General features: G+C 44.5%; 1 protein-coding gene across 1 annotated transcript in view; it reads left to right on the top strand.

The window, feature by feature from the left end:
- Positions 1-1,307: 1,307 nt before the first annotated feature.
- CFI (complement factor I) overlaps positions 1,308-23,403 on the top strand; it is a 120,501-nt gene continuing 98,405 nt past the window's right edge. Inside the window, exon 1 of the mRNA XM_073571959.1 lies at positions 1,308-1,464. Coding sequence (XP_073428060.1) covers positions 1,405-1,464 — 60 coding nt within the window. The 5' untranslated portion in view covers positions 1,308-1,404. The remainder of the gene's footprint in view (positions 1,465-23,403) is intronic.

Genomic DNA, 23,403 nt, shown 5'->3' with positions numbered 1-23,403 from the left:
CCACCAAGCTCAACCCAGTTTTCAGAAAGTTGGTAGACCTGGCATTTTCACAACAATGCATTAAACAATAACATGATTTTTCTGCACCAGTTTTCAAGTGAAAAAAAAAGCTTAATAAATCAGCCCCATGGATCCTGGTAACAATTAATTGGTTCCACACCAGTCTGTGGGTATGACTTATCACTGCAGCAATCTCATCACAAAATGTCATAACTGGAGATTAAAGCTAACCTGTCAGCAGGATTGTGCAAAGTAACCTAAAGACAGTGTCAAGTTGGTGCCGTTATATCGATTTAAATTGATACCTGGGTGATGAAATCCGTCTTGTGGTTGTTGTTTAATCTTTATTTGTGGTTTTCAGTTAATGAAATTCTGGTGCTCTGGAGGGGTCTGTGGGCAGAGGCTTTGGGCGGGGGCTTTATGTGGTTGTCTGCTTACATATTCATCTGTGTGGGCTTATGACGGGTCACTGATCCCTCAGTGACCTACCTCCTATTTTACATACTGCATATAATAGTATTGCTATTACTGTTGGTAATATTTTTGATATGTAATATTGTTGACAATACCTATAATATTGTTGCTATTGTGAGGTTTAGAAAAAAAAAAATTACATCCAGATAGCTACTACTGCACAAGCGCCGCACATAATTTTGCTGAAGGAAAAAAAAATTGGCTGCAGAAAAATGGAGGCGGCGCTTGTGCAGTAGCATCTTTCCGCAAGCAATAGGTGTTACTGCGCATGCGCTGTCATCATTTTGCTGTAGGAAAAAAAAATTGGCTGCAGCAAAATGGTATAAAAACATAGCAAAGGGACATCTGGCCTCTCCTACTGCCTCGCCAAGGTATATCTCTAGGGGGTCTCAACAATTAAACCCTAGCAAATAGTCAGATAAAAGGGGCATCGATTGTCATCAGTGAGCTGTAGTTATTCAGCTTGTGTTGAACTTCTCTAATCTGTGCTTTAAAGAGACTATAAATGCTATGGATTTGTTAGCTGTGAATAATTTATTTTTGTATTGTTTCACGAGAAAAAAAAACACACACAATGCATATTTCTTTGTTATGTTCTTATCACCAGGATACTAAACATTGAGCGGCCACTCCTTGGCGAAATTAAGAAGAAAATAACAGATGAAGAAATACAATCACGGTCAAAACTTAAATGACTACAGTCTTTGTTTGGTCCCTTTGTATACTGGATTATAGCTCTCTGGGTTGCATTGGTGATATTAATCTATAGGGTTCAGATTCCAGTCTTGTGCACATTCACAGTACTACAAATAAACCTCTTCCACTTGTTAGATCAGTGGTTAAAGATTAAGCGTTGTAGATTTCTGCCCAAATTCTCTACAAACTGATGGTTTTGGGAGAAATGACAGTAAGTTTGGAAGAAACATCAGGATGAAGACCTCAAGCTTAACATGGCTTATGTTGAGCCTTCTCTGTGTCTGCATTACAACGGTAAGAAACTACAATGGTGGTTAGCGGTAATTGATCTTTATTCTGATCTCCAGTAAACTCTTGTCCACGTTTAACTGGACCCTAATGATGGAAATTCATTGCAGATAGCTCTTTGTATTGTCATGCCATGATTATGCTCTTAATTGATATTGTGTATATACATGCAGAAAATATATACATAATCTACATGTGTGATAAGCATTTTTGTCCATTTTTAACCTCTTCACCACCTTGCGATCTTCCTTTTTTGCGCTTTCATTTTTTCCTTCGCTTCTTCCCAGAGCCATAACTTTTTTATTTTATGGAAACTATGGCTGTGTGAGGGCTTATTTTTTGCAGGACGAGTTGTACTTTTGAATGACACAATTGATTTTTACATATAGCATATTGGAAAATGGGGAATAAAATTCCAAGCACGGTAAAATTGCAAAAAAAAGTGCAATTCCACTAATGTTTTTTGGGCTTTTTATTTACCATGTTCACTAAAACTAAAACTGACCTGCCAAAATTCCACAGGTCAGTACAAGTACACAGATACCAAACGTGTAGGTTGTTTTTTATTTAAATGGGAAAAAATTCCAAAATTTGTAAGAAAAAAAATGTTTGCTTTTGTTGCCATTTTCCGAGACTCCGTAGTATCTCCACTTTTTGTGATTTCGGGCTGGTGAGCACTTATTTTCCGCAACCTGAGCTGATGTTTTTATTGATACCATTTTGGGGTAGACACAATGTTTTGATCGCCCATTATTGCTTTTTATTGCAATATTGTGGCTGCCAAAAAAACATAATTCTGGTATTTCTATTTTTTTCTTGTTACATCGTTTAACAGTTGGATTAATTTACTTTATATTTTGATAGATCAGACAATTTCTAAACAAAGTGATACCAAATATGTGTATTTTTATTGTCTTATTTTCAATGAGGCAAAAGGGGGGTGATGTGAACTTTTTTCTTTCTTTAATTTTTTTTTACTGGCTTCAATAGTCCCCTTAAGAGACTGAAGCTACGATCATCCGAATGCCTGTGCTACACAGAGTGAGGCAATGGCCCTACTATGTGTAGCAAAAATCGCAATCTATGTGTCATGACTCTGGACGGGGTTGTTCTGGCTCCGTCTTGGTCAGGTCAGGGTTAAGTGAGTTCGTACTCTTTTTGGTTCTGTGGTGGCTATTTATTGCTGGTAGTTCCTGGGGTCAGTGTCAGTGATACTTCCGTTTACTCGGTTAGAGGTAGCTGACCCAGGTTACTCATCTATAATCATTGTGCCTCTGTGCGTGTGAGCTTTGTTGTGTATGACCCGGTTTGTCCCCTAACTTCGGCCTCTGTTTTCTGCTCGGTACTGCCCTGTCCTTCCTGGTTCTCTGACCCCTTGGCTTGTCTCGGTTTACTCTTTTGTCTTTCCTCTGGTTACATTGCTCTCCCCACTGACTACATTATCGTTTTGTGCCCTGTACTGTGCGCTCTCGGCTGGTTCCCTGTCCTCACACACGGTGGCTCCGCCCCCATCGTTTCTTCTGCGATCAAGTGACTTCTTAGCCTCAGGTCTTGTGGGTGTTGCGTACTTAGTCCTTACACTCCATGCGTGTGGACCAGCGCCCCTGCTAGCACCCCCTAGGCTTTCCTCAGTGATACTAACTGTTAGGCGTCGGCTTCCTGCAGCGGCTCAGCAGTAATCCAGAGCCTCACGTTCTGCGGTCTCTTATTGTCTATCGACCGCAGGGGAGATTGCTCAGCAGTCTCAGCGTCTTAGACGCTCTGCCCAGACCTACTCTGTGGGTCTGGCTGTTGCTGCCACCTTTGGGTCAGCAACAGCAATGCAGGCTCCTTTGCAGCAAAACACTCCAGAGGCTAAGTCCTCTCGTCACGCTACTGAACATGCTCACGGGACGATCTCCCATTGGAGATCGGGAGTCACATGCTCAGGTCCTTGTCCTGATCTCATTCGTCCATCTCAGAGATCAGAAAGGTCCCGGAAGCGCATGGCTATAAAAGGTCCGCATGGCCGCTCAGCCATGCGCTAGTATAATCTCTAGTTGCTACTGTGTGAATGATGATGGATGCATGAACCTGCGAATGACTCATTAAGATCCCCTTCCTCTGATATTACGAGTGTGCGCCAGTCGGTGGCAAGTCTTTAGCCACTATAGCATCCTCCACAGTGCTAGCATCCGACAGTGTGCCTGCTACCGGGCACTGTCGATCAGTGGCAGTATCTGTCGCCACGCTGCAGCTTGCAGCTCTGCTCGGCGTCTGCAGTAGCAACGCCGCATGCACGGTAGGTCTAGACGGACACTGACCCTCTACCTTGAGTCCAGTTCCTGTGACCGTATACCATGCGTGCACTTATCTGAGTCCTGTGACGCTAACTGGCTCAGCCTTTTGTGTTTATTACACTTAGGTGACTCTGTGAATAAACAGAGATTGCTCAGCGCACCTGGGTGACGTTTAACCCGCATGCGTCATACCGCCATATTGTACATCCGCCATTGTCTAGCAGCGGTGTTAACACCTTCTGCACGGTGGACCCTGAGCAGCGAACGCACTTTATTATTTATTTATTTAGTGCGTTCCGCCGTTTCTAACACTAACCCAGTGTCATTACACTATGAATGCAGGCCACTGACCGGCGTTCGTAAGAGAGTCACAGTGACAGGGAAGGAGATCTTCTGCAGACCCCCGACTGCAGGACAACCCATCCGTGCCCCACGATCACATGACAGGGGTGCCGATGGGCGGGACTTTTGACACGCTTCTGCCCAGCTTGTGGTAAATGCCACTGTCAGTGATTGACAGCATTTAACTGATTGACAGACCTGGGTGGATCTTCGATCCACCTGCGGCTGTTAGAGGTACATGACAGCTGATCAGATCAGCTGTCATGTGCAGGGAAACATGCCCACATCAATTGCAGGGACATGACCTTGGACATATATATACCCAGGTAAAAGTGTTCGGAAAAAGAGGAAAAAAAAACTTTAAAAGGCTGTGATGATGGAGAAAAAAATCATTTGCTTCAAAAGATGGAGGCTGAAGGTTTTTTTTTAAACCAACAACACATTTCAATGCCTAACAGGTGTCTTTATCAAGTAAAAAAACAACAGAATCTGATCCGTCATTTTTTTTAAATTAATAAATGGTATAAAAAGAACCTTCATCTTTCATCTTTGTAGCAAATTGTTTTTTCTTCTACACTCTTTTAAGGTTTTTTTCCTTTTTTAACATCCTGGTGAAATCTGACATAAACATGTCTGCAATTATATGCATGTGCACAGAATTGTAGCATAGCCAGGCAGATGCGTCCAAATGATTGAGTATACAAATGATTCATAGAAAAAGAAAATCAAGCTATTTCCTGATACAAGGTCCAGTTATATGATTTCACAATGTTGTTAAACTGAAAAGACTTAAGAAAAACTCTAACAAGAAATATCCATCAGTAGCACAAAGTGTAGTGTCGGGCATCAAAATTAGGATCATGAGTCATGACTAATGGATTTAGGACCAGTGTTAAAATCACCCCTACATTTGAATGTACACAGTAAACATGCCTGCCTATTATGTGAACTAGCTCCAATAAAGTCTTATTCACATCCAGCCATGACATAACAGACCTGCAGAAAGTAACTTAACAATCCATTACTTCATATTTCTTGTTTTTGGATGGCATATACACCACATAAGAGGACTCCCCTATAGTGTCCTCATCTATTAGCCAGCATGAGGTCAGGTTCAGGCATGGAAGTTCAATTTTGTAACATACAGGTGCTTCTCACTAAATTAGAATATCATCAAAAAGTTAATTTCAGTTCTTCAATACAAAAAGTGAAACTGATATATTATATAGAGTAATTACAAACAGAGTGATCTATTTCAAGAGTTTATTTCTGTTAATGTTGATGGTTATGGCTTACAGCCAATGAAAACCCAAAAATCGTTATCTCAGTAAATAAAATAATTAACAAAAAACACCGCCAAAGCTTCCTAAGCATTTAAAAAGGTCCCTTAGTCTGTTTCAGTAGGCTCCACAATCATAGGGAAGACTGCTAATTTGACAGATGTCTAGAAGGCATTCATTGACACTCTCCACAAGGAGGGTAAGACACAAAATGTCATTGCTAAAGAAACTGGCTGTTCACAAAGTACTGTATACAAGCATATTAATAGGAAGTTGAGTGGAAGGAAAAAGTGTGGTAGAAAAAGGTGCACAAGCAACCGGGATAACCGCAGCCTTGAAAGGATTGTTAAGAAAAGGCCATTCAAAAATTTGGGAGAGATTCACAAGGAGTGGACTACTGCTGGAGTCATTGCTTCAAGAGCCACCAAACACAGACACATCCAGTACATGGGCTACAAGTGTCGCATTCCTTGTGTCAAGCCACTCATAACCAATAGACAACGCCAGAAGCGTCTTACCTGAGCCAAGGAAAAAAAGAACTGGACTGTTGCTGAGTGGTCCAAGGTGTTGTTTTCAGATGAAAGTAAATTTTGCATTTCATTTGGAAATCAAGGTCCCAGTGTCTGGAAGAAGAGTGGAGAAGCACACAATCCAAGCTGCTTGAGGTCCAGCGTGAAGTTTCCACAATCAGTGATGGTTTGGGGAGCTATGTCATCTGTTGGTGTAGGTCCACTGTGTTTTATCAAGGCTAAAGTCAGCGCAGCCGTCTAGCTTGTCAAGAGGAAGATGAGAGACACCAGTCCCAAAAATGGAGATGAGCTGAAGGCTGCTATCAAAGCAACCTGGGCTTCCATAACCCCTCAGCAGTGCCACAGGCTGGTAGCCACCATGCCACACCGCATTGATGCAGTAATTGATGCAGACGGAACCCTGACCAAGTATTGAGTGCATTTGCTGAACATACATTTCAGTAGGCCTACATATTGGATTGTTCAAGCTGGTGTTATAAAGTATTCTAATTTACTGAGATAATGATTTTTGGGTTTTCATTGGCTGTAAGCCATAATCATCAACATTGACAGAAATAAACACTTGAACTAGATCACTCTGTTTGTAATGACTCTATATAATATGAGATTCACTTTTTGTATTGAAGAACTGAAATAAATTAACTTTTTGATGATATTCTAATTTAGTGAGAAGCACTTGTATCATGCATTCCCATGATATTCGATTCCCTAAAAAATTTTTAGTAATAAAAAGTAAGGCTAAGGTCACAAGAAGTTTTGGAGTAGGATTTTGAAGAGGATCCACTCCCCTAATACTGCTTGCTGCTATTTGAATATACTTTTCTTATTCATTAAAGTAGAGAATCCACTTTTATTTTCAAATTACAACATTTTTCACTTTTTTACCCTATGTAATTTTGAGCACCTGGCCATAGAAAAAAGAAGTAGCATGTCACCTCATTGAAGTGGCTTCCTTGTGTAATCAGCTCCAAACTTCACACTGCCAAGACAAAAGGCTGCAAAACAACATGTGGAAAAAAAGTGATTCAGATCTCTTCAGAACTGCTTCTGAAAATAAAAAAAATAAAAAAATCTAAGGTTAAATTCCCATGATGAGTATTTGGTGAGCTTTTGTTGTTACATATTTTCTGCAGCTATTGAGTAAATTATGGTACTTGCATTTTTATATTGAGATTTTTAGAGCATTTTCTTAGCCTGCACTTTTATTCTTGACGCTGTGTTTTGTCTCTTCTTGGTATGTCCTGTTTTAAACAAAGCAGATTTTTTGGATACTTCCTAGTATTTGGTTTTGACAAAATTTTTCTGATACACTCATGTGCAGATTATATACATTTTTGATACGTTTTGTGAGTTAGCGCTGTCATCTAAGTAGGGGATACTCGCTAGGCAGCGAATAAAACACATCCGGCACCGGGTTTTCATCAACTATAACATAGTCCATGCGGTTTATTCCTCCATCATAAACCCACAGCAGCAATATAAACTTCACATTACAGCATAGCGTCCATTATAGAGCTTCACCCTGGTTATCCTGTACTCACACAGGTTATGCAAATGTCCATTACACAGGCTCTTCAGCCTCAGCGTTATCTCACCCACGTCAGGGTTAGCTCACGGTTCCTTCACCATGTGGCAGACGTCCATTCCCTCCAGGGAATTCCCAGGCACGTGCAGCCATTCAACACAGCGTTCCCTGCTGTCAGGAAGACGCCCCCATCTCTCTCAGACAGGGCCTTCCACACTGGACCAACCAGGTCCCAGCATTCACCACATGTGACCTACCCTGGCCACATTATATGGTCCATAGCCACGCCCACCGGGTCACATGACTATGACCTCATCACAGGTCCTTCAACCACTCACTCTTTACAACAGTGTTCTTTAAACACACCCCCTGGGTGGGTTTGTAGGTAACTAGGCTCGCCTGTCTCCCTAGTTACCTGGAAACTTCTCCCTGACACATTGAAGCAACACCTCCGCAATATCAATGCTAATCAACACACACACCTAAGTCTCCATCTCAAGGCCACCCTCCTTGAAATACAAAACGGTCCTTCAAGATTCTGCCACTCATTCTCTCTCTTGGCACATCCACACAGTGCCCCCTAGCGGACACAGTGGTTACTACACCACATACCTCCCCCTTTGTTGAAACGTGTGGGGTTGAACACACAACATTACATCAGGCTCTCGAGACCGGGCACTCATTACACCTTGCCCCACAGGTCGAGAAAACCGTCTCCATCTATCATACGGCCTCATCTCTACGTTAAGCCTCCCCCGACCCCAGCGGTCAGAATATCGGCCCTGATCTTTGGCCCTCCAGTCTCAGCCTGTCTGCGTCATCAGACACTGTTTGGTCACCACCCTCCTACAGTGCCCTTCGTCACCTGACCTTTCTCCCACTGACCGGCTCTCCCGGTTGGTGAGGTCATCAGTCTTAATTGGGCCTACTGTCTGGCCTAAGTGACTCATTCAGGGTCTCACAGGAACTACAGTCTCTCAATGTCATCCTGCCAGTCGAACTACCACTTGCTGACATTCTTCGGCCACCTGCCATGTCACTACTTGGAGGAACCCTTCGGGTCCTTACATGTTGGGTTGGAGGCGGCCGCCACCTGATGTTTCGTACCTCTTTATTAATTCATCGGTGGTCCAGCCTCAACTGCTCAATTTCTTGCAGGTACCTCACTCAATACTCCACAAGCATCCAAAAGTCTCTCAGGCTCTCCACGGAGCCAACCACTATGATGGGAATCCTACCCACTTCACTGGCTACCTGGTCTTCATCATCCGGAGGGATCTTCACCACATCGGAGATATTCACAAGGTCTTGCATTACCTTCCCGGAACTTCCAATGATTCTCCCAATCAGAGCTTTGGGTATCGGAACCACATCTTTCTACAAACGCAGCCGATCCATAGCCTCCCTTGCTAACTCTAGGCGTCGAGCAACCTTCACATTACTCCGCCTGACCAGCTGTTTGGCGTGGAGACATTGTAGATGCATCTCTTTCAGGACAGCTACTCGGTTTGATGTATCTTCTCTGGCTGATACTATCACCAACTGCCGAGTCTCAGGTGGCCAGTGCACCTTACATGTCTTGACTGCCTCTTTGAAAGCCTCATGTACACCTTCCTCAGCACAGGCTTCTTGCATGTCTTCTGGTACATCAATCACAGACTGGAAGGTCGTGGTCTTGCTCTCTTCCTGGACCGAAGGCTCTAACTTTACCACGGACACTTCCCTCACTACCGTTGACCCAACCGGGTGACTGTCTTCTTCAGTTCTTCACTCACCAACTTCACACGATTTGATCACTTCATGACCTTTTGCCAAGACGGGCACTGGCAGCTTTGTTCCTCTACCAATTGGACCCGGCCCCTGTTCATCACTGTTCAAGCTCTTCTCCCGCAGAAGACCACTTACAGTTTCCTTGAGCTCCAAGACTTCTTTCTCGAGCTCCTCAACCCTGAGCTCGGCCATTTGTCTCAGGACTCTTTCTCGTTCGAGATGTCCTTCCACTGTCTCCTTTAATAACTGTATCTCACGATCTTGTTCTCTTTTGGCCAACACGTGGCGCACTACTACCTCTTTAATTATATTGTCAAAAGGTACAACTGGGTCAGTCCCGTCAGCCGAGTGAACCGTCCCGTTGCTGTTTAACCGTGTTTTTACCCCAGTCGTCTCATCTCCCAGCCCACCATCTGTCATATCACGAGACGTCAGGTCCGTAAGTTGGGCAGATGTACTTCATTTTCTGGTCAGTTCTACCTCTGACCTGTCCACGTCAGGAGCCGTCACTGTCTCAGTGTCTGCTGGCCCCACAGTCGAAACGTCTCTATCGTCCGACCATACGTCATCAAACAAAACAAAGTCCCGGCCCCTCTCCAAGGCATAGACTAAGTCCCATGGTATCCTGCTCCCTTGGCACTCACCACCTTTGGTCCCCTCAAACATTACTCTGTCTACGGCATAGTTCACTGTGACTCCATGTTTACAGCGAACCCTGGCGTTTTTCTCGGTCAGAGATAAAATGAGAGGAGTTCCTGTCAGAGTCACCTGACTCTCTGAGTTCAGTCTACCAGAGACTCCTTCCCACTGCAGCATCACGGTACACACCTGTGGCCCATCATTATCTGGAAAATACATGCTGCACTGATCAAAACTCATGCAGACACACTGCGGTACCCCAGACATACCCACTGAGGCAAAAAGTGCTGCCATTTCATGAACCACCCCAGTTTGGGTCACCGCCCCCTCCCGGGACTCCACCCCTTTTTGGGTTACCACCCCAATTTGGGTCACTGCCACCCTCTGGGACTCCACTTCTTTTTGTATTACCACCCCAATTTGGTTCACCACCCCCTTCTGGGACTCCAACCCCTTTTCGGCTACCACCCCGATTTTGGCCACCGCCCCCTTTCTGGATTTCCCCATGTCCGTTATACCGGTCTTCTCAGACCACAGTTCACACAACACAGTTTGTCTCTTTTACGATACCACACAAGTCCTTGTTGGCACCACCACAGCTCCTGCTGTCACCGATCACCGACACCACCGGCTGCTGTTCACACACAGCTGCTGTGTCCTCTTCGTAACCCCGCCGAGTTACAGGAAGCCGCTTGTCCCCTTCGTAACCCCGCGGAGTTACCGGAAGCCGCTTGTCACCTTCTTGACTCCCACTGAGCCACCCAGGCTGAGTTGAGAAAAGAAGAAGAAAAAAACACACCACAAAAAACTCACGTGTCCTGTCTGTGTGCTATTCAGGACGTACCGTCTCCACCTGATTCCGTCCAACACACAGGATGCACCGGGTGCTATTCAGGGAGCCGACCCTCCTCCCAGGGTTTCCCAACACACCGGCCACACCAGGTCCAGGGGCTCAGTGTGTGCTATTCAGGACATCCGTCTCCTCCTGAGACTGCCCAACACTCACGCCTCACCAGGTCCAAGGTCATACCACGTGCTCCAGGAGACTGATTCTTCTCCCAGAACCTCCCAACACTGACTCTCCAGGACCTTGCTCACTGAACCCTCCCGGTACACAGTCTTTAACACTGACCCAGGTCAGTACAACATGAACACCTGTCCATTACCTGTGTCGGCCCCACAGGTCCTCGGATATCTCTTCTCCACAGAGGAACCCTATAGTAATCACCAGTCTCTTTCTCACTGACCCGGTCAGTACAACACGGTTTTCATGACCGTCACCTGCTGGCCGTACAGGTTCTCCGACCCCTCTACCGCAGAGGTATCCTATAAGTCTCTCCTGGGGAAACGGCCTTACTGGGCTCACCGATCCGGACAGTGCCTTACTCACTAGGCCGCCCCATGGTTCCAGAACCACAGCCGGGCAGTGGCTTCCCCAACCGTCAGCCATTAGCAACCGAAACTTTGCAGTCCTCTTCCGTTGATCCTAGCAACAAGGCTACAACAATGCCCATAGCTTTCTCCACCAATTGTGAGGTAGCGCTGTCATCTAAGTAGGGGATACTCGCTAGGCAGCGAATAAAACACATCCGGCACCGGGTTTTCATCAACCATAACATAGTCCATGCGGTTTATTCCTCCATCATAAACCCACAGCAGCAATATAAACTTCACATTACAGCATAGCGTCCATTATAGAGCTTCACTCTGGATATTCTGTACTCACACAGGTTATGCAAATGTCCATTACACAGGCTCTTCAGCCTCAGTGTTATTTCACCCACGTCAGGGTCAGCTCACGGTTCCTTCACCATGCGTCAGACGTCCATTCCCTCCAGAGAATTCCCAGGCACATGCAGCCATTCAACACAGCGTTCCTTGCTGTCAGGAAGATGCCCCCATCTCTCTCAGACAGGGCCTTCCACACTGGACCAACCAGGTCCCAGCATTCACCACATGTGACCTACTCTGGCCACATTATATGGTCCATAGCCATGCCTACCAGGTCACATAACTATGACCTCATCACAGATCCTTCAACCACTCACACTCTTTACAACAGTGTTCTTTAAACACACCCCCTGGGTGGGTTTGTAGGTAACTAGGCTCGCCCGTCTCCCTAGTTACCTGGAGACTTCTCCCTGACACATTGAAGCAACACCTCCGCAATATCATTGCTGATCAACACACACACCTAAGTCTCCATCTCAAGGCCACCCTCCTTGAGATACATAACGGTCCTTCAAGATTCTGCCACTCATTCTCTCTCTTGGGTCATCCACACAGCGCCCCCTAGCGGACACAGTGGTTACTACACCACAGTTTCCACAATGGAAACGCACTAAAAAGGCATTTGCATAAATGTTCACAAGTCTATCGGAAAAATTTGCACATAAATCCACATACCTGCAAGAGAAATACACATGCTGCGGATTTGAAACACACACTGCAGGTTAGTTTCTGGTCAGTATAAAATAAGCACAGTGGTAATGAGAGTTCTATAAATTCCATCCACTTTGCTGGAACTATAAGACGTTACGTTTTTGACACAGCAAAAATATGCAGCAACAGAAACTCACTAAAAGCTCATCGTGGGCACCAGCGCCGGCGCCAGGGCAAGTGCCGGGGCCCTGAGCAAGCGAAATCTTTGGCATTGCACTATATCTATATTTCTCTGCGGTATCTGTGCGTCATGAATTGTGGTATGTGTTAAAGGGTCCACTGAGACTCTTTCACCCAGGGCCCACGAGCCGGCCCTGGTGGGTAGACAGCCAAAAAAGTAGAGTTTCCTGAAGTGGATTCCTCTTGAAAAACTAATTTAATTTTCCCGCCTCCAAATATCTCTATGTGGACCTAGCCTAACTTCACAAAAACAGTGAATCCCATTATTAGACTGTACAATACTGCACTTTTTCACACAAAGGTATAACCCCTTCCCATTTAAGGCAATTTTCACTTTCCTTACAAAGACCCATTTTTTGAATCTGACGTTTCACTTTATTTAGTAATGGTTTTGAAATGCTTCTCCATATTTGAATGATTATGACATTGTTTTTACATGTCATCTTGTACTTTATGTTTGTGTTAAGTTTAGATCGATTAGATTCATGGTTATTTATGAAAATTTATTAAATTTCCGGATGGTATAAAAATCTTTTTGAAAATGGCACCCGCTCAGCCTGCGCAGTAACAGCTAGCCATCAGTGTCTATAGCTGTGATCCGATAGCTGCTACTGCACATGCGACGCCATTTTGCTGGAGATGAAAAAAAAATCCTCCAAGATGGCGCCGCCCGCCACCTTGGAGGAGGAATGACTTTGAAGATGGCTCAATAGGATTTAGGTTGGGGCTCATAGAAGATCACTTCAGAATAGTCCAATGTTTTCCTTTTAGCCATTCTTGGGTGTTTTTAGCTATGTGTTTTGGGTCATTATCCTGTTGCAAGACTCATGACCTGCGACTGAGACCAAGGTTTCTAACACTGGGCAGCACATTTCTCTCTAGAATCCCCTGATAGTCTTGAGATTTAATTGTACCCTCCAAAGATTCTAGACACCCTGTGCCAGATGCAGCAAAGCAGCCCAAGAACATAACAGAGCCTCCTCCATGTTTCACAGTAGGGACAGTGTTCTTTTCTTGATATGCTTCATTTTTCCATCTATGAACATAGAGCTGATGTGCCTTGCCAAAAAGTTCAATTATTGTTTCATCTGTCCATAGGACATTCTCCAAGAAGATTTGTGGCTTGTCAACATATAGTTTGGCAAATTCCAGTCTGGCTCTATGATTTTTTTTCAACAATTGTGTCCCCCTTGCTCGTCTCCCATGAAGTCCACTTTGGCTCATACAACGACGGATGGTGCGATCTGACACTGATGTTCCTTGAGCTTGAAGTTCACCTTTAATCTGTTTAGATGTTTTTCTGGGCTCTTTTGTTACCATTCGTATTATCCGTCTATTTGATCTGTCATCAATTTTCCTCCTGTGGCCATGTCCAGGGAGGTTGGCTACAGTCCCATGGATCTTAAATTTCTGAACAATATGCACAACTGTAGTCACAGGAACATCAAGCTGCTTGGAGATGGTCTTATAACTTTTACCTTTGACATGTTTGTCTATAATTTTCTTTCTAATCTCCTGAGACAACTCTTTCCTTTGCTTCCTCTCGTCCATGTTGAGTGTGATACACACCATGTCACCAAACAGCACAGTAAGTATCTGTAGCCCTCTATACAGGCCCACTCACTGATTCCAAGATTGTAGACACCTGTGATGCTAATTAGTAGACACACCTTGATTTAACATGTCCCTTTTGTTACATTATTTTCAGGAGTACCATCATTTCTGTCTAGGCCTATTTCATGAGTTTTGTTTTTTTAAATTCTGTGGAAGCATGGTGGAAAAGCAATGTCTGATTTTCATTTGTTCATTTCATAGAATTTCTGTGACCATTGTGGGTTTTTCTGTCATTAAACGAGGGGTACCAACAACTTTGACCACGTGTGTATGTCACTGCACATAATGGTGTCAGTGATGTGAAACCAGGATATTTTCCTCCAGCACACTATGTGTTGAGAGCGTTAAATTAAAGTTACATGGCCTTGTTTTTGGTGGCCATTCATTGATCCGGTGGGAGGATGTCCACTGTATCTCCACCTGCAGAGTCCTGACACCAGAAAGGCCTTGCTTACTTTGCTGAACCCTGCCATGGTTTATGCTGTTCGATAATAAACCAGCAGGTGATTTACCACAAGAAGCGTTCATGTGTCTACCTTGGGAAGCAGCAGAGTGTGTTAACCCCTCACAATTGTATGATAAAATCAATGGTATGATTCTAAACTACAACTCATCCTGCACTTAATAAAGCACTTTTGTAGCTTTGTTGACTAAAAAGTTATGGCTCTTGGAACATGGGTAATAAAAAATAACTGCAAATGTAAGATTGAGAGAGAATGGCACTCAGGTGCTCCTCATTTAGCTGTGTCCTGTTCACGTACCTTCTTAGCTTACTAAGTAACAGTAAAGATATGCAATCGGTAACTGGTGCTCAGCATGAAACAAACATCGTTGAAATCCAGCAAGGAATGTGGCACTCACCAGATTGCTGTGTAACCAAAGTCCTTTATTTTACCATTTTTGGTGAGGACAGCGGTTTTTCGGGCAGGTGAACAGAGGCATGCGGGGAACAAGGACGATGGCCGTTTCGAGTCAAAGACTCTTATACGGGTTCACCTGCCCGAAAAAACGCTGTCCTCACCGAACATGGTAAAATACAGGATTTTGGTTACACAGCAATCTGGTGAGTGCCGCATTTCTTCTTTTTCCTTGCTGGATTGTAACAAAAAATAAAAGCACTAAAACAAAAAATTATTAGGTCCATAAGGGGTTAAACAACATCCACCTGTGGAGCACATACCCCAAGTTAACTAGCATCTAGTAACATGGCGACCATGGTCGTGTTGGATGTACAGAGCCCAATCTTATTAAGAGCATTGGTCTTTCTGAACCAAGTGCAATAAAGAACAGAACATAAATAACATTTTGCAGAAAATTAAATGGAAAGCGACAGAATGTGTTTTTTATGATCCACTCTGCTATGATAATAAAAAAGGAGTGCAGTCCATCATAAAGGCTTGGATCAGTCCAACGTTTTTGTCCTGTAAAAAGAAGGCAAAGTCAAACACATTTACCATAAAATTACCATAATGTAATGCTGGCATATAGCTTGGAACTCAGTATTTCCTTAACATATAAAACAAAAAATGGAGACATCAGCATACTGACATTGGTGCTGAGTGCACATCCTACGACGAATCAGAAATGTTTAAATCACTCTCATTCTTTAAATGAACTTTCTGTTGTACATAATGACTGTTCAAACCAAGTACAGGCGCTCGGTGCATCATGTCCCTTCCTCCTCTATCTCCTCCCTTTTCTGACTTTATGAAGTCAGAGATGTCAATCAAAGAAGAGGGGCATGCAAGCATTTGGGAAAACAAGCATTTGGGAGCGTGCATTTTATTGATTGTCCCTGCCATGATGCACCAAGCGCCTGTACTTGGGTTGAACAGTCATTCTGTGCTCAATAAAAAAAGGGAGTCCAGCACTCTCAAAAATGAATGCAGGAAATTCTTTAATTATATGGTCAACTGTTGTGTTATGTTATGTTACGAAAACAAAGAAATATCCAGATCCAAACATCCAAATATAATAATGAATGGCTTTATTAAATAATCCACAAAAAATTGGTCAAGACACAAAGTATGCAGTATCTATAAATACTTTATTTTGGTCAGTAACATTTTTTCCAAACATACACCAATAGGACATAACCACATCAATGGTTTGAAGAATGTTGCGCTATGAAAACGTCATCACTGGGAGAAAGGCGCGCTTATACTAGGTGTATGTTTACAAAAGGTCTCACATATTTATCCATCACAGTAGACCATATAATTAAAGAATTTGCCAAATTCTCTTTTTTTTTTGCGTTTGTATGGAGTGCTCCCAGAAGCCTTAGGAATGCTGTATTTCCCTGTTATATTATCTAGTCATTCTATGCTTACAGAGTCCCTTTTAATATGTGGGGCCGATCAGCTCCAGCATCTACAGTGATTATAGATTTTAATTTTCAGATTTTCCATAATGGTCCGTAAAAATGCCAAGTAATGACCTTGTGTGTTATAGCAGCTGTGATTTTGTTATATTGCTGTTGAGGGCAGAGTAAAGTACTGCAGTGCGCAGGCGCCGGGAAAGGTCAGAGAGGACTGCAGTACTTTACTCTGCCCTCAACAGGGCATAAAAGTATGCCTACGCAGAAGCCCGATGCCAGAAGCGATGAAGCAAGCAGGAGAGTGGTGTCACAAGAAGATGGGAGGTGCCGGACTCGGACCTGTGACACCTATCGGACCGGACCGCCCTACCCCCCGGGTGAGTATAATAAAACTTATTTTTCTTATCTTTCAGGTTGGACCGGGGGCTTATCTACAGCATTATAGAGTGCTGTAGATAAGCCCTGAAAGGCAGTGGCCGCATCTTATATCGGCCAAAACAGCTGATAGGTTCGCTTTAAAGAACAAGCTGGGTACATAGATTTCAATTTATATGTATGGTAACACAGTTGCCTCCTCAGCCATAATCTTTGCAATCAGTTATTGGAGTAAGCCTGCAAATTCTATACTATAATTTCAAGTGTTCTTGCACCGTGTATTCAATAGTTTGCTTTCTGATGTTTATTCAATAGGCTTGTGTAACATATATATAGCTTCTAGGCGAAAGCAAATATTTGTATAATTAAATACACATTTAGCAGGAAGTGTTGTGAAATGTCTTACTGCACTGCCAGTTAAAAATTTCTATTCTTTGTAAACCATACTTAAAGGAATTTTCCGGGATTAAAATATACCCCTTCCCGACCTGTGACGCCACATAGGCGTCATGAAAGTCGGTGCCAATCTGACCTGTGACGCCTATGTGACGTCATGGCGGGATCGCGGTCCTGCGGGTCGGGTGACCGGAGTCACTGAAATGTCACCCGACCCGCATGTACAGGAGGACCTGTACTTGACCCCAGGGTGGAGGCTTTGTCCCCCCCCAGGGCTATGACCACTTCTGGTGACCTTTTTGTCACCCCCCAGATCTGATTGGAGCCTTCATCCATGTGACCCTATCCCTCCAATCAGATGTGGAGGGACGGAGTAAACTATGGCTGCCCTCGTTCTTCAGCTTCATCCCGTCCATGGAAGCTGAAGAGCAAGGTGCCTGCTTGCTGCCCTGCCACCACTGACCTGCGATCACCATCGCCGCTGCCAACATCCGGTACTCTCCTCTGCTCCCCCGCTGTCTGATTCAAACCCCCCACCCCCGCTTACTTCCCCCTGCCCCCCTGATCACCCCCTGCCCCCCTGATCACCCCCCTTCTGCTGCCGGCTCCATCTCCATCTGCATCTCCTTAGCCCCCCCCTGCTCCCCCGCACCTGACAGCCCCCTCCTGCCTCCGGTGATCACCCCCTGCCCCCCTGATCACTCCCCCACTGCTGCTGCCGCCGGCTCCATCTCCACCTCCATCTGCTGCTGCATCTCCTCAGCCCCCTCCTGCCCCCTGTGCCTGACCGCCCCCTTCTGCACCCGGTGATCACCACCACCGCCCCAGTGATCACCCTGATCACCTCCTGCCTCCCTGATCACCCCACCTGCTGCTGCCGGCTCCATCTCCGCCTCCATTCCATCTGCTGCATCTCTTCAGACCCCTCCTTCCCCCCGCGCACCTGACAGACCCTCCTGCCCCCCGCACGTCTGACAGCCTCCTCCTGCCCCCAATGCCTGACAGCCCCCTCCTGCAGTAGAAAGTTTCACCAAACACTCGCACATACACACGCACACATGCACACACACACTATAATTAAGCATTTTTTACACACGCACACAAACCACACACACAACGTCCCGCTCATCCCAGTCATCCCAGTCACAAAGGGTGTACTCAGCTAAGGAGGCATATGACATTATTGCTTCCGTAACTGATAGTGAGGAAGATGACCCCACTTTTCTCTATTCCTCCCACTCATACTCCTCCAGTGACACAGCCCAGGGAGGAAGAGCCATAGACCGGGGGAAAAGACTCACAGCCAAGTGTGAGTAACCCCCAACCTAGTGCTAGTCACGCCCAACCTAGCACTAGTCACGCCCAACCTAGCACTAGTGCCCCCTCCTGGACCCCCATCTCTGAAAATTTTGCTCCATGGATTTTGTTCCCCAATCAGGAATCCAGTTCAAGACTGCCAACTTCAGGGTAATAGAAGTCCAGAATTAAAGTGGTCACTGGGGAGCGCAGGGAAATGACGACAAAATGTTTTTGAATTAGTGGTCCAATGCAGCTCCAGCCGTAGACCTCCAATGGAGGATGATAATGTTAGGGACGGCAGAACGCACTAAATAATAAATAATAATAAGTGCGTTCGCCACCCGGGGTCCACCGTGCAGAGGATGTTATACTGCTGCTATGTAATGACAGAGGTACTATATGGCGGTATTAAACGTCACCCGGAGTGCGCTAGGTGGTCTCGGTTCCTTCACAGAGACGCCGAGGCATTAAATACAAAGGCTGAGCCTGTTGACGTCACAGGATTCAGCGGAATGCACGCACGGTATAAGGTCACAGGACTTGGGGCCAAGACACACGGTCCGCGTCCCTCTAGACCTGCCGTGCATGCGGCGTCGCAACCGTGGACGCCAAGGACCACTGCTGACTAAAGTGCGGCGACAGACACTGCCACAATACGACAATGCCCAGTAGCAGGCGCACTGTCGGACGCTAGAACTGTGGAGGATGCGCATTGTGGCCTGTAGCCGTAGTGTACGTCAGGTTGGTGTGTGTGGTGTATACTACACCACACACACCAACCTGACGTACACTACACCACACCACACACCAACCTGACATACACTACATACTTTCCATAAGCGACATGGTGTCCGCTAATTTTCCATTCAATAAGTCAAATGGCGCTCCTTCCCTTCCGAGCCCTGCCGTGCGCCCAAACAGTGGTTTATGACCACATATGAGGTATCGGTGTACTCAGGAGAAATTGCCCAACTTTTGCCCATGTGAAAATGAAAAAATTCATGCTAAAAGAACATTTTTGTTGGAAAAATTAAAATGTCCATTTTTTCCTTCCACGTTGCTTTAGTTCCAGTGAAGCATGTGAAGGGTTAATAATCTTCTTGAATGTAGTTTTGAGTAGCTTGAGGGGTGCAGTTTTTGAATGGTGTCACTTTTGGGTATTTTCTGCCATATAGACTCCTCAAAGTGACTTAAAATGTAAGGTGGTCCCTAAAAAAAATGGTTTTGTAAATTTTGTTATAAAAATGAAAAATTGCTGGTGAACTTTTAACCCTCATAACTTCCTAACAAAAAAAATTTGTTTCCAAAATTGTGCTGATATAAAGTAGACATGTGGGAAATGTTATTTATTAACTACTTTGTGTCACATAACTCTCTGGTTTAACAGAATAAAAATTCAAAATTTGAAAATGGTGACATTTTCAAAATTTTTCACCAAATTTCAAATTTTTTCACAAATAAACGCAAAAATTATCTACCTAAATTTACCACTAACATGAAGCTCAATAAGTCATGAAAAAACATTCTCAGAATCGCTAGGATCCGTTGAAGCGTTAATGAGTTATTACTTCATAAAGGGACACTGGTCAGAATTGCAAAAAATGGCCAGGTCATTAAAGTCAAAATAGGCTGGGTCTTGAAGGGGTTAATAAAGATTATTTATTTTACTATTCTGCTGGATATCTTTGTACCGTGTTAGCCAGTAGATAGAAAAATATTCAGAATTGAGAGTCCCCAGTGGTTGATACCTTTTAATGGCTAACTGAAATGTTGTGTACTTAATTATTTGTACTAAATGTCCAACTGGGGGTCTGTATGTGGGAGAGACAGGGCAAAAGCTTAGAACAAGGATGAATGCTCATCGTCACACAATAAGAGAAAAAGAATGGATCTACCTGTGGCAAAACATTTTTGTATCCCTGATCACAGCAACATGGATATGAAATTACTGGTATTGAAAGGTAACTTCACATCTCAGAGAGAGAGACGTGTTTGGGAGTATAAATTTATGACGACCTTTGACACTCTCAGTGCTGGAATGAATGTGTCGCATGGATTTATGTCTTTTTACATCAATTAAGGAATTTGCTTTCAAGACCTGGTGGGGGCATCACAACACATTAGGAGACCCCAATCAGAGGACTATAAAACATCCGGACTCCTTATCTATGTACTGGTCCAATATTTATGTTTCTCCCTCTCCCATATTGATAGTTCTGCTTCACGTCACTTGTCTTATCTATTGCATTTTTCTGTGTTGTACTGTGCATAAATATGTGACTCTTCAGATTTTGTATTAGTCTAGCCTGAAGAAGAGACCTGAGTAGTCTCGAAAGCTTGCAATGTGTTACCATCTTTTCAATTAGCCATTAAAAGGTATCAACCACTGGGGACTCTCAATTCTGAATATTTTTCTATTCTGCTGGAATCACTTGTGTATCTTCTGGCAGCATATTACAGCTGTCAGAGATAGTGTGTTTTCTTAAAGAAATGTGCTAGTTGTCTTAAGGGGAAAATGTCAAGAAAATCATTTCCAAAGAATAGTACTACAAAATCAGAACAGCTTCTGGACTTAATACACACAGATGTTTGTGGGCCAATGAGTACTCAAATTCCCGGAAACAAGAGATATTTTCTTACATTTATTGATGATCATTCAAGATATACAGTTGTATATCTGCTTCACAGCAAAAGATGAAGTTCCAGAGAAACTTGAAATATATCTCGCTGAGGTATAGAACAAACTTTGGAGAATGGCAAAACTTCTGCGTGCAGATAATGGCACTGAATTTACAAGTAATGAGACATACAGTGTTTTAAGGAAAAATAGAATTGCATACACCATACAACCCTGAACCAGACACTTTGTGAAAGTGGAAGTAATATGCTATTTGATACAGATTTGCCAACAACATATTGGGGCAAACCAATCATGGCAGCTTGCTACCTTCAAAACAAACTGCCAGGTAAAGCTACTACTGAGAAAACTCCATTTGAGCAATGGGACAGCAAGAAGCTTGAACTACAACACAAAATAATATTCAGGAGTGAAGTACTTATACATATTCCCAAACTAAAATGTACCAAGTGGGAATGTTATGCAAAAGATAGTATTCAGTAAAACCCAGAAGAGATATAGAATCCTGCACCCAGAAACAAACAAAGTCACAATAAGCAGAGATGTAATAATTAATGAGAACTTTGTGTCACTCAACTTTCATGACATTATACCAGTAGTCCAGCTGAAGCAACAAGTCACAGTCACAATTTCCAAATAACAAGAAAAAGAATGTAAGAGTTTGGTTAAGTTCTTCAACCACTGAAGAATCAACAGAAAAATCAGGTGAACCTGAAGGCAAGGGATCGTCAAGGTCAAACAAGGGTATACCAACTAAGCGTCCACCCTACTTTGTAAAAACACTGCCTGAGTTAGGGTCACGGGATGAGATGCAACAACTACCTGTCCATAAAAAACTGAAGTAGATTAATGCTGCTAATGAGGAAATGAAGTCCCTTCATCAACTTCAAACATGGAAACTCACCAAACTACCAGAAGGCAAGAAAGCAATCAAATGTAAATGGGTTCTTAAATCTCTGATGGCAAGGTTTACAGATGTAAAGCAAGATTAGAATATTCTCAGAAAATGGTGAAGATTATGATGTCACATTTTCTCCAGTTGCTCAGCAGACCACATTCAGGACTTTAATGGCTATAGCTGATGTACGAAAGATGTTTATCAGACATAAAAAATGGCTTTTTAAATGGTGTCATTGAAGACAAATTGTACACGATGCAACCTGAGGGTTATTGTGATGAGGTCAGCTTACGCTGAGTCGATTTCTTTAGAGTGGACCCTCTGGGTCTTGGCACCCACCCACCTAGGGCGAGCTAACCTTGTGAGGAACCACCCCCTATAGAGGGAATGTCAGGGGCAAGACCAAGGGGGTCAGCCACCACGACTGCTGGAACCAGACGGCCAGCTCAAGTAGACACTAGGTACGAGTGTCTGATGACAAAGGACGTGCAGGAAACAAGACAAGACAATACGTGAATTCAAGGTATCTTCATTAAGGCAAATTCAGGATAACATTAAGTGCAAAACGTGATAACAGGCAAACACAGTAAGGTGCGTGCATGGCACGACAAGGTCCATGGCATGGTCCATGGCAGAAGGTAAGCCCAGTTACCGGCAAGGACACGATGGCATCGGACTCCGGACAGCTGGCAAGGATCAGGACATCAGGCTGCGGACACCAGCTCTGGACATCAGGCTGCAGTCTTCATGCTTGCGATCTCTGGCAGTGATGGCAGGTTCCGGGAATCCAACAGGCAAACCAGGGTACAGGCAAGGAGGCACGACAGATCTCCAGACATGGTGCGTGTTAGGGAACACACCGAGGTTAAAAGGCAAGATTTCAGGCAGGGTGCGTGCTAGGGGTACACCAGGGTCCAGGGCAAGGTGCAAGGTGCGTGTGTAGGGGACACGCCAGGTTCAACGTTCAACATAGGAGACAGGGTGTGTGTGAAGAGACACACCAGGGTTCAAAGTGCAAAGCAAGGTCCTGCGCATGCCGAGGGACACGCCAGGGACAGGGTTCAAGGCAGAGTGCTGCGCGTGCAGAGGGGCACGTCAGGGTCATGGTTCAAGGCAGAGTTCTGCACGTGCAGAGGGGCACGCCAGGGTCAGGGTTAAAAGCAGAGTCTTACGCGTGCAGAGGGGCACGCCAGGGTGTAGGCTAGGACCTGTGCGTGCTAGAGGGCACGACAGGGTACATGGCAAGACCTGCGTGTACTTTTACAGAAGCACGGGGAGGTATGCCATGGAGCAGGCGAGGGCCTGCACGTGCCAATAGAGGAGCACGCAAACACAATGCAGAGACATCGTGGGTGCAAGGAAGCACAGAGAGCACGGCTGGGGCACTGGCTAGCTGGTCGGGCTGCAGCACAGACAGGCGG

This window comes from Dendrobates tinctorius, unplaced genomic scaffold (assembly GCF_039654945.1).
Source record: "Dendrobates tinctorius isolate UK_male_01 unplaced genomic scaffold, ASM3965494v1 ptg000030l, whole genome shotgun sequence".
Lineage (NCBI taxonomy): Eukaryota > Metazoa > Chordata > Amphibia > Anura > Dendrobatidae > Dendrobates > Dendrobates tinctorius.
This window is presented reverse-complemented; position numbering and strand designations above follow the sequence as displayed.